At 40.2% G+C, this 17826-nt stretch overlaps 1 protein-coding gene across 2 annotated transcripts in view; it reads left to right on the top strand.

Moving 5' to 3' along the window:
• The window catches only part of FAM114A1 (family with sequence similarity 114 member A1), a 56652-nt gene that overhangs the window by 15613 nt on the left and 23213 nt on the right, over positions 1 to 17826 (top strand). The window contains exons 3-6 of one of the 2 annotated variants that reach the window (XM_082645307.1): positions 7845 to 7958; positions 8078 to 8184; positions 11283 to 11417; positions 16172 to 16324. In XM_082645307.1, the coding sequence (XP_082501433.1) occupies positions 7845 to 7958; positions 8078 to 8184; positions 11283 to 11417; positions 16172 to 16324 (509 nt within the window). The remainder of the gene's footprint in view (positions 1 to 7844; positions 7959 to 8077; positions 8185 to 11282; positions 11418 to 16171; positions 16325 to 17826) is intronic. The other variant, XM_082645308.1, reaches the window with a different exon arrangement.

Below are 17826 nucleotides of genomic sequence, written 5' to 3' on the forward strand. Positions count from 1 at the left end.
TTTGATGATAATTCAAAGTACTGTTGTGAGAACCAGATGTGATTTCCCACAAGCACCTTAGAGACCTGACTTAATCATAGAATATATTGCTAAGCTAAGTGATGGACCAGTAATCAAAATGAAAGTCAACAATGCTGAGATATATACAAATATACCAAGGTAAAAATTCTATAGTAGAATAGATCAACTTATTTCCAGATACTACAAATGACCTACATGTTTATTTAAAATTCTAGTTTTGACAGTTTTATGAGTCTCAGCACCTTGTATAAGAGTACCTGAGGAGGGGGAGAGAGATCTGATCTGCATATTTACCTTTTCACATTTACCATTGTTCTCCTTCCTCATCCTCTCCTGAGTTACACGATTTTTTCCTTCAGCACATTTTAATGAAAGTCTTCTACCAGCACTGTCAGAAATAATAACCATGTCTTTTCATCACAGAGAACGGCAAACTTGTCAGAATGATACTACAGTAAGAACTCTTAACTAGGTATTTCAGTATAAATATCCCATGGATTCATTTTTGAAGGTGGCATTGCTGATGATGTGAAAATTCTCAAGGATCATTGATATAAAAGATAATAGAATTAATGCTTGGAGTTTGTTCACAATCCTTTACAATCTATGAATAAGTTAATGAATTCCTATGTGATGGCAAGGCAAACACTATGAGTTCAGAAACTCTTCTTCTCAATTTTGAGCCTAAAGAGAAGTGAGTATCTAATTACAGAGTGGGCATCAACCATCATTATGGAGAGAGAAGACTTTTCCAAAGGGAAGGTTGATTGGCTGCAGTTTCTGCTGCCCTGAAGTTGGCTTTAGTTGAGCACAGCAACACCATCTATGTGTTTTTCTAAATAACTACTTCTCACAACTATAATATCTTGAATTCATTGATAGTAGAGTCTGAAATACAGCCAATATTTTTATTTTTATTTATTTATTTTTTTAACATCTTTATTGGAGTATAATTGCTTTACAATGGTGTGTTAGTTTCTGCTGTATAACAAAGTGAATCAGCTATACATATACATATATCCCCATATCTCCTCCTTCTTGTGTCTCCCTCACTCCCACCCTCCCTATCCCACCCCTGTAGGTGGTCACAAAGCACCGAGCTGATCTCCCTGTGCTATGCGGCTGCTTCCCACTAGCTATCGGTTTTACAGCCAATATTTTTAAATTGTTCTATTTCTCAAAAATTCACCCAAAGAAGAGTAGAAATTGGCACAACCTTCAGAAGAGCAATTAACACTATCTATAAAATTTTAAGGGGCTTCCCTGGTGGCGTAGTGGTTGAGAGTCTGCCTGCTAATGCAGGGGACACAGGTTCGAGCCCTGGGCTGGGAGGATCCCACATGCCGCGGAGCAACTAGGCCCGTGAGCCACAACTACTGAGCCTGCGCGTCTGGAGCCTGTGCTCCGCAACAAGAGAGGCCGCCATAGTGAGAGGCCCGCGCACCGCGATGAAGAGTGGCCCCCGCTTGCCACAACTGGAGGAAGCCCTCGCACAGAAACGAAGACCCAACACAGCAAAAATAAATAAATTAATTAATAAAAATGCCTACCCCCAACATCTTAAAAAAATAAATAAATAAATAAAAATAAAGTAAACAGGAATTCTTCTAAAAAAAAAAAATTTAAATGCATGTGTCCTCTGTCCAGCAGTTCCACTGTTTATTCTTTGCAAAAGTTCATTAATGTATATGTCCAAAGATGTTCAATATGCAATTCACTCAGCAAATACATATCTTACCAGGCCCTATTCTAGGCACTTGAGGTAAAGCAGTGAGTAAACAAGATGAAGACCTTGGAGTAGAGCTTACAGACTCGTGGAAGGATGCAGACAATAAACAATACGCATCCAGCAATCCCACTCCTGGGCATATACCCAGAAAAAAAAACAAAATTCGAAAGGATACATGCACCCCAATGTTCATTGCAGCACTATTTACAATAGCCAAGACATGGAAGGAACCTAAATGTCTATTGACAGAGGAATGGATAAAGAAGATGTGGTATATATTTATATAATAGAATATTACTCAGCCATAAAAGAGAATGGAATAATGTCATTTGCAGCAACATGGATGGACCTAGAGATTATCATACTAAGTGAAGTAAGTCAGACAAAGACAAATATCTTATGATAGCACTCATATGTGGAGTCTAATTTTTAAAAAGGCTGAAACAAATGAACTTGTTTGCAAAACAGAAACGGACTTACAGATATCAAACACAAACTTATGGTTACCAAAGAGGAAATATTGGGGGGAGGGATAAATCAGGAGCTTGGGATGAACGTACCCACGCTACTATATATAAGATAGATAACCAACAAGGACCTACTGTATAGCACAGGGAACTCTATTCAATATTCTGGGATAACCTATATGAGAAAAGAATCTAAAAAAAGAATGATTATATACATATTTATAAGTGAATCACTTTGCTGTACACCTGAAACTAACACAACATTGTAAATCAACTATACTCCAAAAAAATTAAAATTTTTAAAAATTAAAAAATAAAAATACACATAATGAGTAGGAAAATTATAGAGAGGGTTATAAAGTGTTAAGTCTATGAAAAATATAAGGTAGTGTCAGGAGTACAGGTTAAGCTTTTAAAAAGGGTGGTGTGGGGTAGATCTTAATGAAATGGTATTTGAGCAGAGACCTGAAAGAGCTGAGGGAGTTCACCAGGCATGTATGAGAAACTGGAAACAACCCAAGTATCCATCCACAGAGAATGTTAAACATGACAGAGCCATTCAGTGGAATTCTGATTCTATGCAACCATTAAAAAGAATGAGGTAGATCAGTGTCCTAGATCGGATGCCCAGGGAGAAACTGAGGCAGGGATGAGTGTCCTGGAGTTTTATTAGGAAGGACCCTCAGGAACAAGTCTTGCAAGAGAGCGAAGGACTAGGAAAGCGGAACTGGGCTGCAATGCAGTTGAGCCAGAGGCCACAGCCCATCCCATAGGGAGCTTGGGGGTTGGGATGACTCTTCAGAGCTGTCCCAGGGCATAAGGCACAGGACCAGGCTTTTGTATCACCAACTTCCCCACTGACCAGTCATTACAGTACAGTCTTGAAGGAGCCAATTCCCTTTGGTGAAGGGCATTTCAAAGGGAGGCGTTTAGCTGAGAGCTAGCTGTCAGCAGGGGTGAAGGAGCACTGGGATCCCAGGCAGCACACACAGCCTCCACCACCATCTACACATGCTGAGACCTCCACTGTATATGGTGAAGCCGGGTCCAAGACACTTATATGTAGGGATGTGCTTTTCAGAACTTTTCTGTGAAAGGAATCAATAAGAAACAAATCAGACTTGTTATCCTTAGAAGGAAATGGGGGGTAGGGGGTGGGGCTGGAAGGAAGGCAGGGCCTCTTTAAGTCTTTTAAGAGCCCCCTCCTTTTGGAAGTCCCTGTCATATCACAACAAATATAATAAAATGCACCCACATCCCTCATTAAATATATAATTTATATATAACTGTGGAAGAGTTGAATTTACTTGAACTATAGTTGACTAGTTGACCAAGTATTACATTTTTGAATACATTTAAGTAAATATTATTTAATTTTTAATTTGTAAATTTTCTTTTTTGTCTTTTAGAACCAATACTTCTTTTCAGGTCTTAAATCATTCCATAGGCCCCTGTAAGCTCACAGACTGTATTGGCTGTTAGGTCAATAGGCACTGTTTAGGGAGAAAGAGGCTGGCCCACCTTCTGTTGTCTATGTTTCTATACTCTGATTTTGCTAACATTATAAATGTTTATTTTTACTTATTTATTTAATTTTACATTTTTTATCACTAATTAAAAGTTTTATTTTGAAAAATATTCAGACCTACAGAAGAGTTGCAAAAATGTTATAATGAACTCTCACAGTACCTTGATATAGATTAACCTAATGTTTATTTTTAGAAATCAACCAGATATATCAGAGAAATGGGATTATGGGATTTTTTTTAAAGTTTCTTTTCTATATATCCACCTTTTAAAAAGAAAAAGAAATGAAATGAAAAAGAAGGAAATGTTATATTAAAAATTAAAGCAATCTAAAAGGGGAGAACCCTCTGAACAAGTTAGCTGCTGCCCTCCTGGGGGGTCCTTTATGATAAGGGACCAGCAGAAAGTACCCATAAGGCTACCCAGTCATCCAGGGTGCTGTGTAGAACTACTGTTGCTCCCCTAAGTTACCACTTGGTCAGAGAGACCCTCCCACCAACAACAAATTATTTTCATCCTCCAGAAAGAGGGGAGACCTCCCTTCAATGGGGTTTTGATCTTCTCAACAAGAAGTGAGGTTGGTAAAAAATTTTTGAGAAAATATTAAACTGGAGGTAGAAGACAGCACCATACAGTGTCTTGGGATCTGTGCCTGCACAGCACAGGGATGATCCTAAAAACATTAAGCTGTACCAACCCAAGGCACAGCTGGGAGGGCCAGGGTTAGAGGAAGGTTTCACTGCAGGGGTGACCTTCACCTGGCTGTTTGGTCAAGGTAAGGTAACTCAAGCTAATTTTAACATAAACCAATATTTTAAAGATGAGGAAGCTCCTGATTAAGTATCTGATTTCCCAGGAGTTATAGAAATGGGACTAAAATGACGTTTAATCAACTACAAATGGCATGTAAGACTTTCTTAACATAACATAGTGATTGAGCAAGTGAGTTTTAGAGTCAGAAATATGGGGTTCAAATCCTGCCTCTGCCACTTATTGGTTTGGGGACCTTCAGCAAGTAATTTCACATCACCAGGTCTCAGTTTTCTCAATTGTGAAATGGGCATAATAGTATCTCTTACTTCATAATGAAAAGATTAAATAAGATAATTTACTACACTGAAAATATTTAGTCCAGTGCCTGGGACATAGTAAGTGCTCAATAATGTTGACCAGTACCAAGGGTTTCACATATTTCTTCTCAGTGACCTTATAAAACCCTGGGAGGTAGATGTTATAAACCTCCTTTCAGAGAAGACACAGCAACAGAGACTCAGAAAGGTCACCAAGACCACATGGCTAATAACTGATGGAACCAAAATTCCTCCACAAGACTCCTGACTTCTAAGTTTAGGGTGTTTTCCACTAGAGTATGGATGATAAATTAAACACCAGCCAATCATTTAACATTTGTTTTTAAATGATACAGTATCACGGCATGTATTATCTTACTTTCTTTGCAGTACTCACCTTTTTACTGCAGTAAGTCAAAGAGTAGAGGATATTCCGTCTTTAGAACGATAGAATTTGGATGGGTTCATTTCTTGGGGATACTTAGGGTTCATGATGACATGTGAAGAAATGAATCCATGAACTATACCTGTAGTACTATTCATATTGGTTGTTTTTCTCTGTTGTTGGTAGAACAAAATCAGTATCTCTGAAAATGAATCACTCTCAGTCAAAAGGCAGCAGTGGCTCCATATTATTACTTCCTTGTCTGGGCACTAGATGTCACACTAAGTAAAATTTTAGAAGTTATTCTTCAAAGTAGGGTGTGGCATAGAGTCTAAACCTTAGCTATGAAAAACCATAGCTTTATATTTCTAGTAGAATGTAGTTAAAGATGTACTTTCACTAACAAAAGAACTCAGAAAAAAAGAACTGTTAATTAGAAAATATAATTGGAGGAATCTTAAATATGTGCAAATCCTTGTACGTCCATTATACCTCAATAGTGTGTGTATGTTTGTGTGTGTGTGTATGTGTGTGTGTGTGTGTGTGTGTGTGTAGGTGGAGTAGCAGCCTATTGTCATGTCTGTTAAAAAGACACATTCTACTTATTATACACATAAAATGGTATTTCCTTCCAGAAACAAAGCGATTTTTCTAGAGGCAGGTGATGTATACATATCCATAGTCGTTTGTGAGAAGCTGAGATGGTGAGAAGCTTTTCTTCCCCGGGAAAAGATTCAGACATGGCTCTAGCCTGCAAAGGGATGCAGAAGGTGAAAGAGGAGGTAATGACAGTGAAGTTCATTAAACCCTGAATAGTCTCAGGGAAGGATATGGAATCATCTCTCTTGTACAGTTTACACAAAGAAGATATAGCAGATGCCTACCAGCCTTCTGAAACTCATTTATCCCTTGATTTTAGCTCTCAGAAATCTAAATGAGAATCATGGATGGAGATTTGGATGTACATTATTTCCTTTTTGAAAATATTTGTGCTTTTAAAGGATGTCGAGGAATATGAGCTCAGTATATGATAAAGTTAGATAATTATATCCCATAATTTACATGTGTTACTGAAACTCCAGTGAGTTTCCACTGAAATGCTTTGAATTAATTAGAAGCTAGAGAGAATCAAGTCTTACTTTTAGCAGTTATAGTGCATCTTTTTTAAAAGTAACTCAATAATTAATTTGGACTGTGTCTAATGATCTACACATGAATATAGTCATATGTTTCTGTATGTAATTAATGTTGTAAACATTGTAAATAATGTTTCCTAAGTTTCAGTGTTTTCTAGATAGTGTATAATAACAGGTGATTCCCACTGGATATAATTAGTCCTCTATCAGTTTGGCAAATTTCTGTGCCGTGATTAAGTTAAGATCCCTCTGATAAGCAAGCTTACGATTGATGAAATATAACTCTTTGGGTTTGGAGTTCATCCATGTCTTTCTCTTATTCAGGAGATGGATGGTCAGTCATTTGAATGGTGCCCTCTACAACTAGATGGTTCTCTTTGGCTCTCAAATCCTGCTGTGACTTGGCCCTTTTTCCCCCAGATATTAATATTGCTGCTGCCTTGGGTTTCAACAACCTGAGGTTGCCTAGGGTCCTGAGTGAATCTTTCATTTTCTCCCCGAGCACTAAGGGGGAGGTGAGTGCTGTGATGATGGCAGCCCAGGCTGCTTCTCCAAGAATTCAAACAGCCACTTAGGACATCACTAGACTATTAGTTTTCTAAGGAGAAAAAAATGGCTCCAAAATAAAATGTAGACAAAGCTATTTCTCTGTCAAGCCAAAGTTTGTTTGTGTGTATGTGTCCAGGGTGGGGCGGGGGTAGTGGATGAGAAGGTCAGCTCTGTATTCACTAAATAGTTATTGATATTGAATACACACTGTGCTGGGCTCCAGGGAATTATAGGGATTGTCCCGGCTCAGATAGAGTAAAATTAGTGCCCCTCATACTGGCCGACTATTCTTACATCTTGTGTTTGGACTGTTACTGCTTAAGATAACTATCAGAGCTGTTGAGTGCCCTTTCTGGTTTTCCCACTGGCTCGCCTTTGGATCTTGACATGTCATCTCCAGACCCTGCTCTCACACATACAGACCGTACTAAAGGAATGACTGACACTTTGTTAAGCCTCAGCTGATTTCTATTCAACAAGTAGTAATTGAGTACCTACAATAGGATAGGCCTGCAAGGAATCAAAAAATGAATGACACATACCTGCCTTGAGAAGCTTAGAAAAGAGGAAAGAGGGTAAGACAGGGATACCCTTCACAGATAATATCTTGGGTTGGAAACCCCAGGTTGCTAGTTAGATAGTGTGAGAAGTAAGAGGGACTAATAAAGCATCTGGGAGCCCTGTACATGCACTTATTTGCTCCTCCTGACAACATGGTGGAGAAATTGAGTCACAGAGAGGTGGTAACTTCTCAAAAGTCACCCAGCTGGGTGATGGTGAAACTGAGCTCAGACTGGAACCCACATCTGAGGGCTCGCAAAGTCTGTGCTGTTAATCACCACGTTCTCTCACAGTCGGGATATACACCTACAGCTTACAAGAGCTCTGGGAGGTGAGCTATGGAACCTGCAGACCGTGGGCTTCTATTGTATCTATGAGCCATATTTTATTTCCTGACAGGTCATGGGTTGACAGCGGTCAAGGAAAAAGCAGGGGCCACCCTCCGGATTCATAGTGTGAACTCTGGCTCTTCCGAAGGGGCCCAACCTGATACTGCAAATGAAATCCCTCAAAGTGAGTGGTGCATTTATTTGGGGATTTCTTGGACTTGGGCTGCACTACACCATGTGCACAAATAGATTTCCAAGTTCATATCAGCAAAACGAACTCTAAAAGGGTGTTTTTCTCTTTAGTAGCAGTTGCAGCCGCAGATCAGAGGCCTGCAGAAAGCCCACCCACTTCTCCTTCATCGGGGTCTCGGGGCATGCTGTCAGCCATCACCAATGCGGTTCAGAACACAGTGAGTCGTTAGCTGCTTCCTCTGTTTTCCCTGAGGTCTGCCAGTGCCTTTTTTTGATATTTCTATTTACCAGTGACCTAGATACATCAGAGAAAAGATGGTCTTGCTCATAACTTTGGATTATGATTTTGTTATGCTTTCTTCCACAGAGTAGGCATAACCTTGGAACCAAAATGATAAGAACAAAATGAAATACATTTTTTGTTTAAAAGAAGGGAGCTGCTTAGAAGGAGCATTTTTCAGTCTGATATAACAGTGTCCTTTCCAATGGCTGCAAGGACAGCCTCTGTTTGTGGGGAGAGAGCACTCTTTCCTAGAGCTGTTTTTCTGAGATGCTCTATGTTTCTTAACCTTCAATTTGAAAAGTTATAAAGTGATTCAGGTATATGTATGTATATATGTATATGTGTATATATATATATATATATATATATATATATATATATATACACACACACATATATATATATACACACACACACACATATATATATATATATATATATACCAGTAAAGAATCAGGAACATTCCCCAACATGTTTCTAAAGTGTTTCCAGATAACTAAGACCAACATTCTTCCTCCATCCCTACCTCCCAATTCCTACTCTCCTCTTTCTTTGAATAGCCCTAATACACATCCCTCCTTCCCAGGCCCCTTCCTTTTAAAGAAGCTTAAGAAGCTTGTTATTGACAACAAAACACTGATGAATAATGAAAAAAGGGGGATGCACCCCAACTGAGATAAGGCAGTTAACTGGTCTTCAGGATCAGAAAGAAAAGGTTTACTTTCTGCTATGTGAAACCAAATAACTAGTTTTTTTTAAGAAATATGGCTCACATCCAATTTATTCATTCATTCATTCATTTAAAAGAAAAGGTAATTAGCTTGCATAATATCCCAAGAGCTATGCTAGATGCTGGGCATAAGCTGAAAGACAAGAGGGCATAACATCCTGGAAGGTGGAGGCAACTTAACAGGTGTCAAATGCAGTGCTGTATGGGAAGAAGAGGGGGCTGTGGACACACATATGGGGGTGTCTTAGCCAGACTTCAGGTCAGGGTACGCCAGAAATAGGAAATGGCTGTTCCTTTCCTTGCTACTCGAGGTCCTCTAGACTAAGCAGGGAGAAGGGGTTCAGCAAGTATGTTTTAGGAGTCGGATAGCAGTACAAGTCCAGTATGCCCAAAGCAGGTGTGCGGGGAGGGTTGTAGGGCTGGAGATAAGACAGAGTGCTTTCATTACCTCTGGCGTAAGAAGTGAATTCATGGGGACTTCCCTGGTGGTCTAGTGGCTAAGACTTCACGCTCCCAACGCAAGGGAAGCGGGTTCGATCCCTGGTCAGGGAACTAAGATCCCACATGACGCATGCTACAAAGGCATGGCCAAAAAAAAAAAGAAGTAAATCCATGGTCTCCCTGAGCTACGAGGCAGGGCCCTCTGAGTTTGTCCTCAGCATCCTCACATTCCTTTCTGTGTGCTCTCCAACCTTCCGGTTCTCCCTTTTCCCAAGCTCCAGACACCCCCCAACCAAGTCTGCTCTTACTGAAAGTCCCTTCATCCTTCCTTCTCCCATCTTATTCTCTACTGAAGTAATCCCTCACAGGATGTTGGAGAAAGTAAATCAAATTATGCAAAAGTGTGAATTGCTGATATCCCCTAGTCCTCCCAAAATATGTGCATTTAAAAATCTGTTTTGGGGCTTCCCTGGTGGCGCAGTGGTTGAGAGTCCGCCTGCCGATGCAGGGGATATGGGTTCGTGCCCCGGTCCGGGAAGATCCCACATGCCGTGGAGCGGCTGGGCCCGTGAGCCATGGCCACTGAGCCTGTGTGTCCGGAGCCTGTGCTCCGCAACAGGAGAGGCCACAACAGTGAGAGGCCTGCATACCGCCAAAAAAAAAGAAAAAAAAAAAAAACTCTGTTTTGTAGTGTGATTATTGATTGGCTCCCAAATCGGAAAACAGTCTAAATGTCCAAGATGGAGATGACTAATAAAGCATATTAATCAGTGAAATCAAATATTGCTGTTGAAGTGATAATTATGAAAATGGATAACGCCTATAAAGAATAATGTAATAATAAAATATAACCTATGCAAACTCATGTAAGGTGAGAAAAAACACAGATATATGCATATTGTAATTGTAGTTGTATAGTTGGGGTATAGGCAAAGAAGATGTTGCAAAGAAATGTAAGCAGTTTTGTTTGTATGTACAGTTTATGTGAGTAAATCTTGGTTGTTTTACTCTTTTTTTTAAAAAAAGAGAAACAGTGACTGGCAAAGGAATTTGCAGTGGTTAACTACATAATAGAACAATTTCTAAAGCCAGAAGCACATGGAATCAACCTGTCTTAATTCATGAAAATACTAATTATAGGCGGTTATTGCTACTTTCTGAAAGTATGCAAGAGCCACTGAAACAGCCTGAGGGTCCTACACTCTAGGGCCCTATATTAAAGAATTCCCTAAACTGGCAAGAGTATTTGACATTTTTATAGATTGCTCCAAATAATTCTGTTACTTGGGTTAAAATTTTTTCAAACAAAAACAGCAATTGGGTCACCTATTAATTTTTTGTCTTAGGAACATATCTATTCATACACACAGCCAATAAAATTAATCCCTAATGTGCTTTGGTTTTCTTAAGCATCCTTATTTAATAACATTTCGTGTCCTACAAATTATATGACATACGCTCTTCCACGGAAAAGAAAATAGGATTAAATGGATGATAAATCTCCTGATGAGGAAAAACAGTGACTTTATATTGCTTTTTTTTTTTTTTTTTTTTTTTTTTTTTTTTTCGGTACGCGGGCCTCTCACTGTTGTGGCCTCTCCCGTTGCGGAGCACAGGCTCCGGACGCGCAGGCTCAGCGGCCATGGCTCACGGGCCCAGCCGCTCCGCGGCATATGGGATCCTCCCAGACCGGGGCACGAACCCGTATCCCCTGCATCGGCAGGCGGACTCTCAACCACTGCGCCACCAGGGAGGCCCTATATTGCTTTTAATATTTGACGATAGTGCAGTCTAGGAGGTGCTGACTGCCTCGGAACAGCAAAACATGAAAACCTAATCTCGTGCAATTATCTCATTGGCAGGGTAAAAGCGTCTTAACAGGTGGTCTTGATGCTCTGGAATTCATTGGCAAGAAAACTATGAATGTCCTTGCAGAAAGTGACCCAGGTTTTAAGCGGACCAAGACACTCATGGAGAGAACCGTTTCCTTATCTCAGGTGGGATTATGTACTTTTGTGATTTGTTCTTTTGGTCAATAAAGTGAATAGATTTTTATTTACCTTTTTTAATAGATATTTTAAAGCACATGTCAAATTCAAATGACACAAAATATCAGGGAGTGAAAATTGAGTTTCTAATGCACCCCTTTCCCCAGCCACACATCATGGGAGACAACCATTGTTAACGACTTCTTACAGATTCTATCAGAGACATTATATGGACAGATTTAGATATAGATATAGATATGGATATAGATATGACTATATAGATAGATATAGCTAAGCATATACATATATATACCTGTGCACATATATACATACAAACTTTTTCAACCAAATGTTAGCATACTAACCATGCTCCTTTGTACTTTGCTTTATTAAGTAATTTCTTGAGGATGATTCTATTGATGCCATTTGTCTTAGACCATTCAGGCTGCTGTAACAGAATACTGCAGACTGGGGGGCTTATAAACAACAAACAGTTATTTCTCAAAGTTCTGGAGTCTGGGAAGTTCAAGATCAGAATAGCAGCAGATTCAGTGTCTGGTAAGGGCCTGCTTTCTGATTCATAGACAGACGTTTTCATACAGTTTCTTCTCATGGTGGAAGAAGGCAAAGGAGCTCTCTGGGTCTCTTTTATAAGGACGTGAATCCTGTTCGTAAGGGTTCCACCCTCATGACCTAATCACCTCCCAAAGGCCCCACCTCCAAATATCATCACACTGGGGATTATGTTCCAACATAAGAATTTTGGGGAAACCCAAACATTCAGTCTGTATTACCATTATATTCCAGCTCTACCACGTTCTAGCTACATGACCTTGAGCAGATGACTTAACCCTTCTGTGCCTCAGATTACTCATCTGTACACTGGGAACATCAATACCTACTGATAGCTTTGTTGTGAGGATGAAATGAGTTAGAATAGAACCTGACTAACAGTTAGCACCTGAGAATGTTAATTGTTGTCATTGTCTTTTTTATGTGTCAAGATGATAGGTAGAAATGGTATCTCATTGGAATTTTAATTTATATTTCTCTTACTATGTGCAAGGTTAGACTTCTCCTCTCATACTTCCAGCTCTAAAGTGTTCCTCCTTGAGAAATATGGTATGAAGAATTTAATCTATGTTTTGCTTACTTACAGTAGTCAGTAAAATTAAAAATAATGTTTATCTTATTTTCCAAATACAAAACTCTAATACCGAACTTGCTCCTTCTGTTGACACATGACCAGCTCAGACCTCATAGTGTCAATCATGCCCCTTTTCCCCTTCCCCCTTAAGAGTCTGATACACCAGGTCTCTCTATGTCTTATCAAAATCAGGAGCAGCAGATGCAGGATCATATCAATTTCACAGGCAGGACAAACACATCTTCCCATGGCTCAGTGCTGGGAAGCCACAAAGGAGCTATCACTGGCAACAGGTTAGTGGCAGCTCCTGAAAAGTTTGATTTTTAGGTTATTTCTTCTTGGCTCTTCCAGAGTAACCCACATATAACCACTGTGATATTACAGCCCAGGTACGGACTTGGCAAGATCAGCTAGACCATCACCCTCCTGATCCTTAAAGAAGAAAATAGATTTTGTATTAATCAGGACATTAACACTAGATGTTATACAAATACAAAACAAAACCAAAAATAATAATAATAACCCAAGTATCAATGTGGCTTAAAATGAAGAAGTTTTATCTTTTATTCCTATAGTGTTAGCGTTCGTGGGCAGCCCACGTCTTGTGGCTCTACCATCTTAAAATCCTTTACTTCCAGCCTCATAGAAAGGGGAGAAAAATATGTGGGGGGCCATTACCCACTTCAACTTCCTTCCAAACAGTAATTTTTCATTCGGTCATTCACTCCACAATGCATTTTGAATGTCCACTATGTGCTAGGCACTGTTCTAAGCACTTGAGATACATCAGTGGTCAAAATGAGTAAATATCCCTGTCATTATGGAGATTTGTTCTAGTGAGGAGGGACAAACAAACAATAAACATTATCTCATATTTTAGAAGATGACGAGTGCTGTCAAAAAAATAGAAAAAGTAGAGCAGAAAGAGGGTAATCAGGAATATGGGAGTGAGGGGCAGGTTAAGTATTAAGTCAGATTGTGAGGGAGAACTTCATGAAGATACATGAATGACGTTTGAGCAAATACCTGAAGGAAATGAGGGGCTTGACTATGCAGAATCTGGGTGAGGCACATTTCAAGCAGAAAGAGCAGCTTGTGCAAAGGCCCTGAGGCAGGAGTGTCTGGTATGAACAAGGAAGAGCAAGGATGCTGTGTGGTGGGAGAGGAGTGAGCCAGGATGAGAGTTGCTGAAGATGAGGCCAGAGTGGTCATGGGGAGCAGGTGATGGAAGATCATGGAGGGCATTTGTAAGAACCTTTGACTTTACTATTAGTGAAATGGGGAGACCATTGCAACGTTTTGGAGTGACAAGATCTGATTTTAAAAGTATCACTCTAGTTACGGTGTTGAAAATAGACTAGGTTGGGGGGAGGGTGAAGGGCAGGGAGACCAGTTAGAGTGTGTATCAGCCTACATCCTCCCAGAAGCAGATGCCAAGGTAAGTTTAAACGTGCAAGGATTTTATTGGTAGAAATGACAATGTGAGAGAAAATTGTGGGAGTTGGGGGAGAGCCATCAGACCACAATGCAAATCTGATCCCAGTGGAGGGGAACAAGAAAGGAGACTGGGTGCAATCATCCTAGACTGCTGTGCAGTCTAAGGAAGGTTTGGCAAAGCCATGGGAGAGTCCTTCAGCCAAAGTCCACTGACAGAGGAGTTTCCGTCTCCCAGGAGAAGGTCTGCCCTAACATCCCTGCTGCACCAGTGATTGGCAGGGGGAGGTGGTAAGAGGCATGACCTCAGTGCAAATGAAGAGTGGGTTTCAAAGCGCACCCTCGGGGCTCTTGGTCATTTATGCTCCCCTCTCACAGCCTCCTCAGGAGGCGTTTGCATGTATCTAAACAAAGGATAATGGTGGCTCAGAGCAGTGTGAAGCCATGAAGGTGGTGATGAAGGCTGGTTCTGGTGTAGTTTGAAGGTCGATCCAGAGTTCCTGGTGGACTGAATATGGAGTATGAGATAAAAGGAAGAGGCATGGATGATTCCAGGGTTTTTGCCTGAGCAGCTACAAGGATGAAGCTGTCATCAACTGAGAGAGGGACATCTGTTATGTTTTTCCTAATCCACACTAAATAACTCTAGACATCAGAAATGTTCATGCTTGCCCTCCCTAAGTTTCTCATGCATTCTGTCTTACTCTTTGAATAACATGGGGACAGGATGATTCTAAGATCCCACTGGTGTAAGTTTCCAAAGCTGCCTTTCTGTCCCAAAGTCTTCCATGCCAGAATCGCTCACTGCTATTTAAACCAATCTCCTTTTCTTCTCCAGAAGGAATGTAGCAGCAGCACCCCGAAAGCCAGTTAGTTCTTCTTTAGGCCACTTTAATCTCACTCTCCATTTCTTGGGTGAATCCACATCATTCCAAAGTGACAATTTCCCTTTACCTTTTATTGCATCCCTTTTTCCCTCTAACCTGAATTAGAATTTAGAGATGGAAGTTGGTATAGGAAAGAAAGCAATTTCAGTGTCACTTTGTTACTTTATTTCACCACAACCAAGCCAGTGAGATCCGTGGGAGTAGCTGGGTTTTATTGTAAATGTTAACAATTCCCAGGGATGATTTGATGGGGCTGTTTTGAAAACTTTCAGATCTTATACTTATTTAGTCTTAAAGACAGGCAGGAGGGAGAATTCTGTCTGCAGCCTGGTGGGTTTGGGGTTAACAACCTCAAGAACCAAAAAGGAGAATGAAGCTGATTGTTTCTTGACACATAATAAAAACCAAAATCTATTCTTTCATGATCTTCCCCTTGTGACCTTGTGGTGGCCAGTGCATTTATGGTGCTCTTCACAGATAGTAAAGAACCCTATAAACTAAATGCCACAGTCACCTTGATGAGGAATCACATAAAAGATGCTTAGAATCGAAGAAAGCAAAGGCAGGAAATTAAGAGTAACTGGTGGACTTGTGTTTATTTTACTGTCTTATTATTTAATCAACAGAAAAATAACTGGAGAAAAATGATCAAACTGGAGAGGAACTCGGTTCACAGTATTTCTAGAAACCAATCTATCAAAGAATTGATAAGCTAACATTCTTATTTATATTAATACTTATATTAAGTATCTGGTGAGGAATACACTATGAGTTTATATTTTATTAATTATTTTCATCAAAGATGTTTAATAACCACACACACAAAATTTTTCAATAACAAATAAAATCAGACCAGCTTATTTTTGCTTTGAAGTCTGCCTAGGTGCACAAGTTGCAATTAATCCTGTCACAATAGATTCAACTTTCCCATTGTACATAGAATTTGCTCATTGTAGAAAATCTGGACATTTTAAAAAATAAGATTAATCACACACATGGAAAACACTTCAGTAGAAACCACTGGTCAGCTTTTGTTTGCTTTTCAATCCTCTTCCTGGGTGTAGAACTTTTGCTTTGTTTTGCTGTGTACATATGAACATGAAAAGTTCAAAGTGGAATATTATGTAAAAAATTGAGTAAGATCAATGCAAAAAGTCATTTTTTTAGAAATTCCACAGTGACTAAAACCTACACTTCACAAGTACCAAGTCAGTGCTCATCTCCCCCAACATCTTCCACAGGAAATGCGGCTTTTAAGCGTACACCTAATGTACAAACACTGTGTATTTGTGCAGATGTTGCGGGAAGCCAAAGAGAAGGAGAAGCAGAGGCTGGCACAGCAGCTCACGGCCGAGAGGACCGCACACTACGGGATGCTGTTTGATGAGTATCAGGGTTTGTCACACCTGGAAGCCCTGGAAATTCTGTCCAATGAAAGCGAAAGCAAGGTATGTCTGTCCTCGTCATTTGAAGTAGCATGCTCATGAATACGTCTTCTTTTTTTTTAATGTTTAAAAAAAAGTATTAAACACACACACACACACACACACACACACACACAAACAGGGTCCCTGTACTCATCTCCCACGTTTGGGGTCTGAGGACTGTCTACTACATTAGAGGCATCTGGAGTGAATACGTCTTCTTAAACATGAAAGAAAGCCTCCTTTCTAGAGCCTCATTACTGTGCTGAGGTCACAGATACTGTCCAGCCTGATGAACCCCCTCAGGTTCCATATTATTTTCTCTCTATCCTGTGCCTAGCTGTTCCCCCTCACCAGCCCCAGGAGGGCCAGCATGATAGGAGTCATCACCAACCCCAACTCACGGCCCAAAAGGCCGTGCAAACCCTGGCTGTCAGCGCCTGGCCTGTGCCTCCCTTTGATGATGTAGTACCCAGATCAGAGGTGCCCTGCCAGGCCACATCTTCATTCCTACCCAGTGGAGACAAAGCAGCTGGTATTTCTCCCGGACTGCAGGGTTCTAATATATTTAGTTTCATGGATGATATAGTTATTTATTCACCCATTTGTTAGAATGCCTGGGCCACAAAGGGCAGGATTATCTTACTGGGCATTAAAGTTCTATTTAGTGATGCTCCTGAACAGAGCTCTGGGAAATTACCTAACAGCCCTGCACATTCACACTCTCTGATCCCAAGAAAACAAACATGAATAGTGGAAGTCAGCAGGGTTGGTGATTTCTTTTTTGTAAAAGGATCTGTGTGTGTGTGTGTGTGTGTATGTGTGTGTGTGTGTCCCCAAATGTGTGTGTTTTTATTTAACAAACACTTATATGGCATTTATATAATCACTAATCTAAGTACTTTAAAACTATTAACTCATTTAATTGTATATACTGCTCTTTTTGTGAGTCAGGCTGACTATAGTCTGGGGTGTTTTTGCAGTGAAGGCCACAAGGCAGTACCCTCTGGACCTCCTGGGAGGGGCCATGGGCCATCTCAGTGACATTTAGTTGGGGGAGAGGCAGGTCCTCAGACAGGAGGCTGAACTTGGAAGTAAGCCTTAGAAGCGAACAGTGATTTTTGACTCTCTGTTGGCCTTGTCTTCTTACATTTGGACTTTGGGGGGTTGAGACATTCTTGAAGCCCACCTAGTCAGGGAAAGATGACTTCTGCCATATAACAGGTAACCAAGAACCAAACAGGATGGACACACACACACACAAGATTACAGAATTACAAGTTACTCTGTGTTTATTTCCTTTTTCGTTATCCATCAGCCATCACTGACAGTCTTGTGGTTAAACTGTTAACGGGTCATTATTTTTAAAGCAAAATCATGACTCATGCAGATACCAAATGAACACAAATCAAAGAATTTACTTACCTCATTAATTAAATGAAAGAACCAGACAGATGTTATAACCGGTTCGAAGGAAAAGCCGAAGAAGCACAAATTCATATGAAATAAAGCAATTTTGAAATGAA

This window comes from Mesoplodon mirus, assembly GCF_964341445.2.
Source record: "Mesoplodon mirus genome assembly, chromosome: 2".
Lineage (NCBI taxonomy): Eukaryota > Metazoa > Chordata > Mammalia > Artiodactyla > Ziphiidae > Mesoplodon > Mesoplodon mirus.